Genomic DNA, 15,083 nt, shown 5'->3' on the forward strand with positions numbered 1-15,083 from the left:
TGGGGCTGGACAGATGGCTTATCGGTTAATGCATTTGCCTGCAAAGCCAAAAGACCCAGGTTTGACTCCCCAGAACCCACATTAGCCAAATGCACAAGGGGGTTCATGTGTCTGAAGTTCATTTGCAGTGGTTGGAGCCCTGGCATACCCATTCTCCCTTTCTCTCTCTCCCTCTCCATCTTTCTCTCTCTCAAATAAATAAATAAAATGTTTTTTTAATGTGTAGAATGATTTAGGGATGATTATATAGAGAGGTAGACAAAGATGTCTATTTACGGTCATTTTTCTGGCACCCTGTCTGGGTAGAGGTTGGATAACTAATGCTGGTTTTGGACATTTTTGCTACCTAATGTGGTGATGATCTGTGGGACCAGGTGACACCAGACGGCTCCCAGTTCTAGAGCAGGTCCCATTGGGTTGCTAAGGTTCTTCTATGGTGGGGGTGAGGCTGTTATTCCTATGCCAGGGAGCGAGCATTGTCACTTGGTGAATAGAAGTAACCCGGGCCTGATTAGAATTACTGCCTTAAGCCAGGTGTGGTGGCACATGTGTTTAATCCCAGCACTTGGGAGGCAGAGGCAGGAGGATTGCTGGGAGTTTGAGGCTAGCCTGGAGCTGCAGAGTGAGTCTCAGGTCAGCCTTGGCTAGAGTGAGACCCTACCTCAAAAAAAAAAAAAAATTGTTGCCATAAATTTGAGGACCATGGGAGCCTGCAGTGCTTTTCCTTCTTCCCTCTTCTCTTTTATCCCCTCCCTCCATTGCTTTCTCCTTTTCTTTCTTCCAGTGAAATTAAGCTTTAGACTTAAAATATGCAATAAATCTCTCTAATGTCATTAAACTTTTAACAAGTACCTTTGTGAAATACTCCCATTAAGATTACTTGTTTCTTCTCGATTTATAGTAACCTGATATTTTAGAAAGTAGTTTCTCCCTGACTTTGAGCATCGCTGGATCATGCTCACACACTCTTGCCTCTTGGCCTCACCTGGAGCTCCCAAGATACCCCAAGCCAAACTGGAATCTGTTTCCTGTAACAGTGAACTCTTGAGATCTAATCATCAAATGTTGACGCTCATAGTTGGAATGTTAATGAGGCTCTAGAGGTGGTGAGGTTGTTCACAGCTGATGCAGAGGGCACAGGGTGCCAGTACATGAATGCCCGGCCTACTAGTTGTGACTTTGCTGTTAGGATTGTGTCACATGTGCTAGTTTGGGCCCCAAATGCTTGTGTTGTGTGTGAACTCACTGAAAGCTTCCTGAAGGTTCAGAGAGCAGGTCAGATCTACCTGGCAGGGCTTTATTTTTTTGGTGTTTATTTTAATATGAAATTATGAAATTATTACTTGATTCTGCAAATAAGATACAGTAAGAGGGCAACTTTTAATAAATGTCAAGGGGTACAGAAGTTTGTGTATAGGACACAGAAACATTGAAATTCTAGGTAAAAAAAAAAATACCTTAGTCTTGACAGAGTGTGCAGGTAGATGAATCTATAAAATGAAAATAACATCATAAAGTTCTGGATTTAACATGCCAGAAGGTATTTATTATAAAAAAAATCCTTTAATTTCATAGCTTTATTTTCTACAAGGAAAAAAATATATATATGATTAAATTTCACTTGGAAAGAGAATAAAATTTGTTTATATTAAAGTGCCTGAGCTTTGGGAGAGCTCCTCTTACCAGCGATGTATTCAAAGCAGCTGTGTTTGGGTTTCCAAGAACAGAGAGTCAGCACATAAAAGTGGAGGTGAATCTAACTGCCGGTACATATTAAACGTCCATACTACTACTTTAACATTCAATTTCCATAGCTCTATTAGTGAATTTATGTACAGCATTTTATTTTCCTATGTAAACCTTCATAATAAAGACAAATTAATTTAAAAATATGTTATTTATTTATTTATTTGAGAGACAGAGAGAGAGATGGAGAGAGAAAAAGGCAGGGAGAGAGAGAGAGAGAACGGGCATGCCAGGGCCTTTAGCTACTACAGACAATCTCCAGACACATGAACTACCTTGTGCATCTGCCTTATATGTGTCCTAAAGAATCGATCCTGGGTCCTTAGGCTTTGCAGGCAAGTGCCTTAACTGCTAAGCCATCTCTCCCACCTGATAAATTTATTTTTAACAAAAGGTGATTGAATTCATTCTTCAAATGTGTGCCAAGAACCTGCTAAGTGTAAATATCTTCCCAGGCACTGGAAATACATAAGGAACAAAATAAACCTTAGGTCTTAAGAGTTTGTGTGGTGCTAGAAGGGATGGATGGAGGAGCTTAACAATGGAGCATGTGGTGTGATATGCTCTGTGCAATCAAGAAAACTCAGACAGTGCTGGGGTATAGAGAGAAGGTGAACCGAGCTTGAGAGCAAGGTTTGGTTAGGCATTTTGACAATTTCATATTTCACTGATAAAATTTTTGATTTGGGGCTGGAGAAATGGGTTAGCAGTTAAGGTGCTTCCCTGCGAAGCCTAAGGACCTATGTTTGACTCTCCAGATCCCACATAAGCCAGACGCACCTAGGTGAGGCAAGCGCAAGGTTGCACATGCCCACTAGGTGGCACAAGCTTCTGGAGTTAGATTACAGTGGCTGAGGTCTTGGTGTGCCAATTCAATCTCTCTTTCTGTAAAATAGAATAAAAGAAAAACAAAAAGAATTGAATTTGTTTTTATTTTGTAGGACTTTTTTTTAAAGCACCATGTTACTTCCCCATGATTGCATTCTTTAGTGAAAAGCAATTTGAAATAAGGTTCTTTTAAATATACTTGGACTAACACAGTCCACAAGAACTCCTTATGCACCCAGCACTTTCTACAGTTTAGGACAAACCATAGTGTTTTAGACACAGGAGAAAGCAGCCTGAGGTAGAAGGATCACCGTGAGTTTGAGGTCACTCTGAGACTAGAGTTCCAAGTCAGCCTGGGCTAGAGTGAGACCCTATCTCATGAACAAAATAAAGGGGCTTGAGGGATTGCTCAGTGGTTACGGTGCTTGCCTGCAAAGCCAAAGGACCCCAGGTTTGATTCCCCAGGACCCATGTAAGCCAGATGCACAAGGGGGCACAAGCTTCAGGAGTTTGTTTGCAGCAGCTGAAGGCTTTGGTACATCTCTCTCTTTTTCTCTCTCTCTCTCAAATAAATAAATTTTTAAAATGAAAAAAAAAATTAAAATAAAACAAAAGTTAAATGTGTGGAGTAAAGCAAAGCTGTCCTGTCCATTCGAGTTGGCACATCTCCATCATTGATTCTCAAAGACCAGTGCTGTTCGCCTGGGATTCCAGACTTGAACATACATCATCATCAACTCCTCCTCCTCCGCCTTATTTCCCTTCTCTGGACTTCAGAGTGGGACTGAAGTCTCCCTGACTTTCTCAACTCTCTAGTGTGTAGAAGGGACATCCTGGGCCTTCCTGGCTTTCACAAGCATCCGACTGATTCCTATAATTAACGTATAGGAACATATAGGAACCATATGGGTCCTCCCAGTTCTAGTGATTGTGGTGGGATAGAGGTTTACAGATGAGCACGAAGTTAGTTTGGGGCTTTCTGGTATTGGCTGTTGTTACACTCAACTTGGCTTCGCTGGCACCCAACCAAGAGCAGCTTATAGGAGGCAAGGGTTCATTTTGGCTTAGAGACTCCAGGGGGGAGCTCCATGATGGCAGGGGAAACGGATGGTATTAGCAGAGAGTGGGCATCACCTCTTGGCCAACATCAGGTGGGCAGTAGCACCGGGAGACTGTGCCAAACACCAGCAAGGGGAAGCTGGTTCTAACACACATAAGCCTGCCCCCAACACTACACTCCCTCCAGGAGGATCCAATTCCCAAGTTGTTGTCACCAGCTGGGGAACCTAGCATTCAGAACACATAAGTTTACGGGGGACACCCGAACAAAACACCTACTGCTGTCCACTCTCTTGCACTTGAAGACACTAGTGACCCTGTTGTGGCCAGTGAAGAGGACACTGGCGGTCCTTGGTGTGAAGCGTTTATAGAGACATCTGTGATATCAGCCTTGGGGTATCAAGCATTTATGAGAAGCAAGAAGCTAAGTGATTCTGTATGTGATCCTTTCAAACAATCTTAGGAACTGCATGATTGTAATGACATCGCTCAGTCGCTCCTAATGTCACTGGACCAAGTGCTAATTGAAAAGGATGAGCTTGGGGTTTAGAATTCCCCAATCATGGGCAGCGTAAGTGGAGGTTTGGGCGATTGTGATAGGAAAGTGATCCTTCTCTCCCACGGCTGTAGGATTAAACAGCATAACCTCCTCCTGTGATTTAGCTCCAGCACCACAATCTCCCAGCTTCCCAAAATGTCTAATACTAACCGAGGGCATGGCTAGAGAGAGAGAGAAATCCAGCTGAAATGTAGGGGCTTCAACCCTAGAGAAATTGCTAAGATCTCTTGAGCCATCCTTCTAAGAGGAAAGATAAGTTGCTATATCTGGCTCCTCCCACAGACAAGACAGGATCGTAATGCCTCGTGGCCCATGTGGATTTTGCACGCAACATGCTCCTCGTCCAATGTGTTAACTCCGGGCTGTTTACTGAACGATGTAGACAGCTTCTAATGTTGAATAACCTGCAGTCAAAGAACCAGGCTCCTGTGCAGGGTGCCCTGTCTCTGGAACCTTGTGATTCAGCCAGTCTAGTGGTACTTGACATGTCGGTGGCAGTTAGTGATATTATTAGGAAACTGTTCCCAGGGCTCCGCAGATGACTCATACATAGGCCTTTAGGAATTTGGAGCAGTGCCTCTCTATCATCTTAGTCAAAAAGATATAAACTACTTAATTTCATAACAAGCCAGGAGATTGAAGAAGTCATAATAATTAAAAAAAAAAATCTACCCACAAAGAACAGCCCAGACTGGCTTTACTGTTGATCAGTGTTTTAAAGCAGCTGTCTTGAGAGTGTGAAGTGAGGGCTTCTAGACGCTGCTCCCTTTGAGTACGGGCCCTAGGAGATGGCACCTAAATGACTTTGACACAGTTATCGTCCCAAACGCTCATTGTCTTTATTAGTGGATATCCATGTCATTAGAATCTTCCTAAGAGAGCTGTGAGCATTAAGTATGATGCTCTCCACACAGCCACTTAGTGTGGCTCTTTGCACCTAAACTTTCTAAAGATAGTGCCTTACTATATCTGTTTTGCCTAGTGCTTTATTTATTGACAGCTTTCATAATTATAGACAATAAACCATGGTAATCCCCCCACACACACACTTGCCCTTTGAAACTCCATTCTCCATCATATCCCCTCCCCATCTCAATCAGTCTCTCTTTTATTTTGATCTTTTCCTCCTCTTATGATGGTCTTATGTACATAGTGTCAGGCACTGTGAGGTCATGGATATCCAGGCCATTTTGTGTCTGGAGGGAGCACTTTGTACAGAGTCCTACCCTTCCTTTGGCTCTTACATTCTTTCTGCCACCTCTTCCACACTAGACCCTGAGCCTTGGAAGGTGTGATGGAGATATTTCAGTGCTGAGCACTCCTCTGTCACTTCTCCTCAGCACCATGGTGCCTTCTAAGTCATCCCAAGGTCTCCACCATCTGAAAAGAGAAGCTTCTGTAACCAAAAGTGAGAGTAGCATTAACACATGGGCGTGAACATTAAAAGAAATGCTTACTGGGCAGTTTGGTGAGCACAGTATATACATTTATCCAGACACCAGCAGACGTTACACCCCTGGAGCTCATGACTTCCCCCGTCACAGGTTTTCAGTATCAGGCATGGATTCCCTCTCGTGGAGTGGGGTTTTTGCTGCTTGTTAAATTAGGAAGAAGTGAAAAACCTAGGAGAAATCAGCTAGGCGGCCTAGTCAGTTAATAATCTTTAATGTTGTGTCAAGGATCAGTTCTCTGCGTGTTAGGAGGGTTAGAAAGAGGGACTCTTGAAAGTTACTGAAGGCAGATGGGTGAATGTGCCAAGGCATCACTTGTGGTACACAGAAGTGTGGGTGTTGACAGGTGAATGTAAACAGTGGCATCTGTGTTAGTCAAGAAAGGCTTCGTAGAAGAGAAGGCTTAGACGGAGACTGAGGATGAAAGAGTTTCAGCACAAATGGCCTGTCAGCCAGTCTGTCCGCCCCCTTCAGCTCCACATTGAACCATAGTCTGAACTTCAGGAACTCTGCTTAGAAATACTGTGTTTGCGATCGTGGTGAGGAACCACGGGGTGCTACTTTCTGTTTTTACATTTGACCACATGCCTTCAGTATAAAGAGGAGAAAGCAACTACCCCGATTCGATTTCTTAAATGCTAATGTTTGCTCATGTCTTTTTTTTATTATTGGAAACTTCTATACTTACACTAAACCATGATATTTCCCTCCCCTCCCCCACTTTCCCCTTCACAACTCCGCTCTCCGTCATATCCCCTCCCTCTCTCCATTAGTCTCCCTTTTATTTTGATGTCATCATCTTTTTCTCCTATTATGAGGGTCTTGTGAAGGTATTGCTAGGCAATGCGAGGTCGTGGATATCGAGGCCAATTTCTGTCTGGACGGTTGCATTGTAAGGAGTGGTATCCTTCCATCTGCTCTTACATTCTTTCCTCCATCTCTTCCGCAATGGACCCTGAGCCTTGGAAGGTGTGATAGAGATGTTTCACTGCTGTCACTGTTTCTCAGAACTCTCTGGCCCTTTGGGTCATTCCATGTGAAAAGAGAAGCATCTCTAACCAGAAGTGAGAGTAGCATTAATATATGAATATGAGCATGAAGTGTAGTGCTTTCAGGGCAGTCTGGTAATATTCGCCACCAGGATCCTGTGGTCCTGGGATAGATTCAGAGATGAAAGAAACCACAATGCCCCTTAGTCCACTAAAGAATTATCTCTTGGCCTTCCTGCCCAGTCAATCTCTCCATTTCCCATTGGGAGGTAAACACTTTTCAAGTCAGGTTTAGCTTGTGCATTTAGACATCTGCCCAACTCAAAAGACCAGAGTAGAATCAGCTTCTGCACCACAGATCTCCCTGTTCCTTGAAGTAACAGCCTCTCGCCTCGGCCTTCCAAAGCCCAGCAACCTTACTCTCTTGTACCTTTCCTCAACGGTCATATAAACCCACTAGCATTTTCGTAAGACCAAGTGACTTATTATGTTGCACACCTCACTTATTTATCTACTGCTCCAAAAGGACCCTGATAGATTAATTCAGTGTTATTTCTCTTTCCTTTCAGTGTGTGTTGATTTGATATGACTTGACTATGGAAACATAGTACTATCAGGTCCTAAGAGCCTATTGAGTTTTCATTTTTGGTTTCTATATGATTAACCATAAGCTTTCACAGAGAATTAAAAAGGAAGGCTATGATCCCCAGTGTGAGAGAAAAGATTTCCAGACACTACACTTATCCAGAAATACAAAACAGTACACCTACACATCCACTCCCCAATCCTCTACACGTGTACTCCTAACGCTGATAGTAAAAATTCAGACGTGCCCTTTACTGTGTATATAGTGTGACAGTGTACTTCTGACTTTATGATCTTATGGTCCTCCCTACACTCCTAGGACACTCTCTATACTCCTGAGACCCTCCCCAGGCACCCATGACCCTGTCTATTCTCCTGTGACCCTCTCTATACCCCTGTACTCATCCCTATGCTCCCATGGTTCTCTCTGTGGTCCTCTCTATCCTCCTGTGACCCTCTCTATGCCCCTGTACTCATCCCTGTGCTCCCATGGTTCTCTCAATACTCCTGTGGTCCTCTCTATCCTCCTGTGACCCTCTCTATATCCCTGTGATCCTCTGCATACCTCTATAGTCCTCCATAGCTCTTTCAGTTGGTACACAGAAAGGGATATTGATGCCTTATAAGAGGCCTCCAAATATATTTTCTGTGCATTTGTCAGATAAAAAAAATGTTTAAACACATGATCTTTTAGTCTTTACAGTGACTTATGTGGAACCAGAATAAGTGTCCCCTTGTTTAATGATGACCAGATCTAACAATCTGGGTCTATTGTTTATAGGAATAGGGAAGGGGCAGAATTTGTTCCTGCTTTTAGTTCACAGGTCTGGAGCAGTATGTGGACTAGCAGAACCCATACCTGGGGCCTGTAGACAGCTGAGCACAGCATCTCTGTGGAGCCTGAGCAGGCCAAACCGATGCACATCATGCATGTATCGAGCACTGCCAGGACACTTGGGAAAGGACACAAATAGAGAAAGTTAGGAAAGCATTATGAGGGCTGGAGGGATGGCTCAGCAGTGAAGGCGTTTGCCTACAAAGCCAAAGGACCCAGGTTCAATCCCCCAGGACCCACGTTAGCCAGATGCACAAGGGGGCGCACATGTCTGGAGTTCGTTTGCAGTGGCTGGAGGCCCTGGTGCGCCCATTATCTCTCCCCAACCTTTTTTCTCTGCCAAATAGATAAAGAAATAATTTAAACTATGAAATAAAAAAAGAAAATCATCGTGAACAAATCGAATATGGTCCTGATCTGCACACTGTGTAAACTGTAAGGCAGATTTTCCATTTATCACCTCAAGCTCTGGGGGTGGATGCATGCTAGGAATGATGCTGTGATGAGCTCATGGCCAACTCCCATCAGAGGTTAAAGCTAGACCGACCCACCCTCACTTTAGAAGAGTCACCCAAGACACACATATTAAATTAGTTTGCCATGCATCAGTAGCATTTGTATTTACTCCTCAGATGATCCAATATATTCACTTCTGGATTTGTATAACTTAGTGGTGAAGAAATTCAGGGAAGGGCTAGAGAGGTTACTCAGTGGTTAAAGTACTTGCCTCAAAAGCCTAATGTCCTGGGTGGGGTTCAATTCCCCAGGGCCCACATGAAGCCAGAGACACAAAGTGGGGCATGCATTTGCAGTTTGTTTGCAGTGACTAGAAGCCCTGGTGTACCCATTCTGTCCTTCTTCTTCTCTGCATTCTCTCTCTCTCTCTCTCTCTCTCTCTCTCTCCTAGCAAATAAAGAAAGAGAATAGTTTTTAAAAATTCATGGGAAATTGTATCCTAAACCCAAGGTATCGGAGAATTTTATTTTTATTGGCTGCTGTATCTATGAGATGGAACCCTCGCTTTGTAGACTAGGCTGGAGTCTCATATATTATTTTCCTGCTGCAGTCTCTTAAGTACTGGGAGTTATCATAAACTTAAAGAATAAGATAAACTTCTAATTAAGTGCCTTTGCTGATCTTCCACCCTTTTTTTTCTTGCAGACTCTGAACTTGCCTTGATGTACAATGACTCCTCTGTCTTAGAGAACCATCATTTAGCCGTGGGTTTCAAATTGCTCCAAGAGGAAAACTGTGACATTTTCCAGAATTTGACTAAAAAGCAAAGACAATCCTTAAGGAAAATGGTCATTGACATTGTGAGTAGCTGATAAAAGTCCCGCCTCACATGTGTATCAAGTTAAAGGAAGTCCACTCCCAAACCTGCTGTTGCGTTCTGTAATAGATTTTCTAATTCTGGCAGTTTGGATTTCATAATAATAGTTTGCCCTCATTATTCGGGTCTTATTTTCTGAGCTCCTCTTGGCTGGGGGCAGGCAGAAACAGATGAACTAGCAAAAGCAGAAGTCATGGACCACAACTCCTTGGATGTCTCCATCCAACTGGAAACATCTAGACTTTCCTGTTTCCCCTATGCATAGTATTCAGAATGATTCTGAGATATGGGAAGAAATGTTTGGTGGTTGCAGAATTATTCTGCTAAGTTTTTTCCATGCACAGGGAAGGACTACCTGTCTTAAATAAGTAAAAACCTAATTCCATGCTCTGTTTCTGATATGTTATGAGTAGCCTTGTATCAGCTTTTTATTAGTAGTAGTAGTAGTAGTATTAAGTAGAGACTTTGTATGGACCCATCATGTGTTGGTACATCATTGCCCTCCTCCGTGCCCTCATTCTGCTGAGGGCCCTCCCCAGTGGAGTTGCTGGTTTTCATCACAGGGTTGTGGGCTATGAGCTGTGAGAGAACAGCAGTCAGTCATTGGGGGAGGGGGGGCAATGCTTCTGTCTATTCCCTCCCACCCTGGGGCTATTACAGTATTTGCACCCCTTCTTCTGCAAAATTGCCTGAGCCATGGTGGAGGTTGTTGTTTATTTTTATTGACTACATCCATAATTATACATGATAAGCCATGGTCATTCCCTTGCCGCACCCCACGCTTCCCTTCACAAATCCACTCTCCGTCATATCCCTTGCCCCTCTCAACCAGTCTCTCTTCTGGTGTCATCATCTCTTCCACCTGTTATGATGGTCTTGTGTAGGTCGTGACACGTTAGTGCTGAGCTCTCAGCAGCTACTGGATTTCTGCTCTGGTAGGTTTTGAGTATCTTCAGGGCTTGTCTCCATCACCCTGGCACAGGTTGTCTGTCTCACCATCAAATCAGCCTTTTAAGGTCTGGTAATGAATTTTTAGCCCAAGGAATGAAAAAGAGAAAAACTCAGAATATGTTGGAGTGTTTCATCCACAAAATTATCATCACTTTTTTTTTTTTAACCATGAAATGTGGTTGTCAAGCACCTCATACGTCTATATTGTGCATATATATTTTTTTTCTTGGCTTTCAGAAAATCTAGCAGCAGAGAAGAAAAGACTGCCCCCAGACAAAATAATGTCTACACCCTATCTGTCATTCGAAAATATAGTGGTTTCCCATTCTTGAATTCTTAAAAGAAATGTCTTTCATCTGGAAATTCTGACTTTTTCCCCTGAGCTTTACTTAACCTTAACTTTACTTAATTCTTTGTCCCTTAAGGTACTTGCAACAGACATGTCGAAACACATGAATCTACTGGCTGATTTGAAAACCATGGTTGAAACTAAGAAAGTGACAAGCTCTGGGGTTCTCCTTCTTGATAATTATTCTGATAGGATCCAGGTAAATCATCCATTATCTGAGTTGTTCTGCGTGTCTGTGTACATGTGATGCACAATCCTATGTACCTGTGTAGTAGAGAAATAAGCAAGATTTGTTCTTCCTCTTACCCATTTTAGAAAGTATAGGCAAAGGTTTATCTAGTATTCTTTTGATTTTTGAGTTAAGTTCTCACTCTAGTCCAGGCTGATTGGGAATTTACTATGTAGCCTTGGGCTGGCCTCAAACCCACAGTGATCCTTCAGTCTCTTGAGTGTCGAGATGAAAGGCATTAAACTACCATGCCTAACAGCTTTATCCATTCTTATTCCTGACTATTAAATAGGAAGATTCTTATTGAACTGAGCTAATTTAATGACCCATACACATAAACAGGTTCTCTTATGATACTTGTATGCAGCAGAAGTGGCATAATTTGGGGCTATTAATACAAGTGTGAACCACGCACAGGCACACCATGGTTGAGCTATTTGAAATAAATCTTGCACTCCATGTGTTTTCAAGTTGGCACAGTCCTCTGATGTGAATTCCGAGTTTAGACTCAGGGCACTGACTCACAGATGCCTCCATCCACCGTCAGGTCCTTCAGAATATGGTGCACTGTGCAGATCTGAGCAACCCCACGAAACCTCTGCAGCTGTACCGCCAGTGGACAGACCGGATCATGGAGGAGTTCTTCCGCCAAGGAGACCGGGAGCGTGAGCGCGGCATGGAGATAAGCCCTATGTGTGATAAGCACAATGCATCTGTGGAAAAGTCACAGGTAACTCATGACATACAGAGTGTTGACAAGGCACAGTTGAAGCATTTGGTTACTTTGTACTCCCATCTCACAGCATTTTATAGCTCCTTCTTAAAATTTTTCTTTATATGTGAAAAAGAGAGAGAGAGAGTGCTCCAGGGTCTCCAGCCACTGCAAATGAACTCCAGATGTATGTGCCATCTTGTGCATCTGGTTTATGTGGGTCTTAAGGAATCAAACCCAGGTCCTTTTGTTTCTCAGGCAAGCACCTTAACCACTAAGCCATCTCTCCAGACCTTGTTTTGTTTCTTAATTATCTCATTTTTGACAAGTTCAATTTCCCCTCAGTGTTTCTGATCCACAAACACTCAGTCTCATGATTGATACTCATATAGCCATACATACATCCTTGTGGTAATAATATATAGTTCATTATGACTATATTCATTCAACATGTTTATATTATACCACACAACTTAGATCTGGAATCTCCTACAAATTGGCTTTTTTTCAAGTTAGGTCCAGGGCCCAGGTCCTACTATGGAAGTTACTGAGAATTTCCTTGCACCTTGTAAACATACTGTTGAAATGAGGGTTGTCTTTTTTACCAGCTAGAGGCAACACTTTTACATGACCAGTTGGCTCAAATAGTGACTATTTTACCAAATTAAGGTTCCTAGTCTGTCCAGGAGCTCTTCAAAGGGGGGGGTTGGTCATGATTCAGACAACAGGATCACTGTAGTTTTCTGTGTTTCTTTTGTGACTAGGTGGGTTTCATCGACTACATTGTACATCCACTCTGGGAGACCTGGGCGGACCTCGTCCATCCCGATGCCCAGGACATCCTGGATACGTTGGAGGACAATCGTGAGTGGTACCAGAGCACAATTCCTCAGAGTCCCTCTCCTGCACCTGACGACCAAGATGAAGGCCGGCAGGGCCAAACTGAAAAATTCCAGTTTGAACTGACTTTAGAGGAAGACGGAGAGTCGGACACTGAAAAGGACAGCGGCAGTCAAGTGGAGGAAGACACTAGCTGCAGCGACTCCAAGACTCTGTGCACCCAAGACTCGGAGTCCACTGAAATCCCCCTTGATGAACAAGTTGAAGAAGAAGCCGTTGGGGGAGAAGAGGAGAGCCAGTCCCAAGCCTGCATCATAGGTGACTCTTCTCCTGACACGTAACAGTGCAAAGACTGTCATGCTTCTTCTTCTTCTTCTTTTTTTTTTTTTTTAAGTAGAAAAAAAAAATTGTTTCCAAAGTGCATGTCACATGCCACAACCATGGTCACACCTCACTATCATCTGCCAGGACATTTGTTGAACAAAACTGACCTTGAACTACTCAGGCGCTCAGGAATATAGTAACCAATTTTTGTTATTGTTGTTGTTGTTTTCTCCCTCCACCCCCCATGTCATCAGAGGAAGGGGGCGTCTTCATGAACATGATTTTAACATGATTTCAGCTTATGATAAAGCTGATTTAAAAAAAAATAAGCAGATAAAAAAAAATCAACTCCAAAATATTTCCAAGGGAGCGTGGCTCATCAGACAGCCCCAAAGTGGATCGGATTAGAGGATTCTTTCTAGTTTGCTCACAGCACTCTCAGAAAAGAAAAAAAGAAAGAAAGAAAGAAAGAAAGAAAGAAAGAAAGAAAGAAAGAAAGAAAGAAAGAAAGAAAGGAAGAAAGAAAGAAAGGAAATGTTTTACAGACCGAGTGAGCCTATTAGATGAAGCAACAAAAATGTCACGAACAAGACACAACTCGAGAATCTGTTCCCAGCAGGAGAATGAGCCGCGGAAATTGCATAAATTTCTAATTTCAAGTCTTCCTGATACGTAACTGAACACTGTGGTCCAGTGAGCCACACTCACTCTCCATTTTGTATGATATGTAAAACAGATTTTTTGTAGAGCTTACTTTTATTATTAAATGTATTGAGGTATTATATTTAAAAAAAAAAACAAACTGTTCAGAATTTCATCTGCCACTGGTTATTTTTGTTTTGTTTTGTTTTTCCTAAGGAGTAACTTGCAAGTTTTCCGTACAAATCTGAGCTACACTGGATAAATCTAATTTACAAATTTTACCTGCACCTTATAGTTCATAGCAATTCACTAATTTGTAGTGATTCATTGTTTTATATACCAATAACTTCCATATTTTAAAATGGAAATACATCTTTGTGTTGCAGGAAGCCCTTTTTGTAAGTCTGTGTTGACTTTGCTTTAATTTCACCCTTCCTAATCGGGAGAGTTCCTCTCCACCCGTGTTCTTGTGCAAAGTGAATCTTGGTTCTGTAGACTTCGATGGCAAATGTGTCTTACACTTCATAGAAAGTCAGTCACCTGTTGGTATCGTCTGAAGCAAAAGGGAGATCTATCAACACCCAGTAGCTACAATGGTCAGCCGTTTTGTTTTGTTTTGTTTTGCTTTGTTTAAAGATATTTTCCAATCTAGGGTTGTTATTGATTTCTTGCTGTGTTGAGAGACATGCATTGCACAAGTGCGTGCCCTTGTAATAACCTGCATTTTCTGTGCTCATTTCATTGCTTCTCACAGCCAGTTAGTGAGAAAAGCAGTTTTCATATGCGCTGCTTTATTTTCATGTGTGTTCAAACCTTTGTCTGTGTTGGCTACATGGATTCTTATCAACAGGTAGTCACGTTAGGTTAAGCCTTCATTTCTACACAGCTACCAGACAGAAGCTAACCAGTACATGAGCAATTCATAAGAATATTAGCCCAATAGACTATATTAACAAACACCAATATAACTACTCTCTTTTGTTTTTCTGAGTTCGCCATGGTAGTGAGAAATATGTAGGGAATATCTCTGAGAGTGGCTAGAAGGAAAGCAGCTGGTCTTTTCTTAGTGCATATCCACATGTAGAAATTATTGTGACTTGCCATTGCTCCATAACGTGTCCTGTCCAGGAGGGAGCTACTTCGAACACCCTGGGGGAAGAAGTAGATGTCACTGGCACTAGGAAGTTATGCGATGCCCTCTGACATAATGGATTGGTAAACATTATGCCTCAGTGTAACACTGCAGAGATACTGACTCCAACACCAAGAAGTGTATTCGAGTTCCTGAGAGTAATTCTCATCACTTAGCTGCTGACTGCAGTTGGCATCATGGGGCATCCATTTTAGTCTGGACTTTGCTGCCACGTCGGGTGAGTTTGGAACCAACAGGAAATCATTCTTCCCATTGACGTCCAAAGATTCGGACATAGGGACTATCTGACTTTATGAACAACAAAATATCAAGCAATCCCAGTACCTGAGAAACATTTCTGTTGAGAACTTCTCAAGGAAGTCAGAGGCCAATAATTAAGAGAAGTAGGTAATCAGCTAGGAATATGACCCAAACTGGGCATGGTCCCCCTTTAATTGCCTGAAATTCTACTGACATTTAGCACCTCTAGTAAAAAAAAAAAAAAAAAAAAAGTTTCTA

At 42.5% G+C, this 15,083-nt stretch overlaps 1 protein-coding gene across 8 annotated transcripts in view; it reads left to right on the forward strand.

Annotated features, from left to right (window-relative positions):
- The window catches only part of Pde4d (phosphodiesterase 4D), a 1,345,132-nt gene extending 1,331,948 nt beyond the window's left edge, over positions 1-13,184 (forward strand). For all 8 annotated transcript variants that reach the window (XM_045139033.1, XM_045139032.1, XM_045139034.1 and 5 more), the window contains 4 exons: positions 9,214-9,368; positions 10,762-10,884; positions 11,462-11,644; positions 12,391-13,184. In XM_045139033.1, the coding sequence (XP_044994968.1) occupies positions 9,214-9,368; positions 10,762-10,884; positions 11,462-11,644; positions 12,391-12,807 (878 nt within the window). In that variant the 3' untranslated portion in view covers positions 12,808-13,184. The remainder of the gene's footprint in view (positions 1-9,213; positions 9,369-10,761; positions 10,885-11,461; positions 11,645-12,390) is intronic.
- Positions 13,185-15,083: the final 1,899 nt, after the last annotated feature.

This window comes from Jaculus jaculus, chromosome 20, assembly GCF_020740685.1.
Source record: "Jaculus jaculus isolate mJacJac1 chromosome 20, mJacJac1.mat.Y.cur, whole genome shotgun sequence".
Lineage (NCBI taxonomy): Eukaryota > Metazoa > Chordata > Mammalia > Rodentia > Dipodidae > Jaculus > Jaculus jaculus.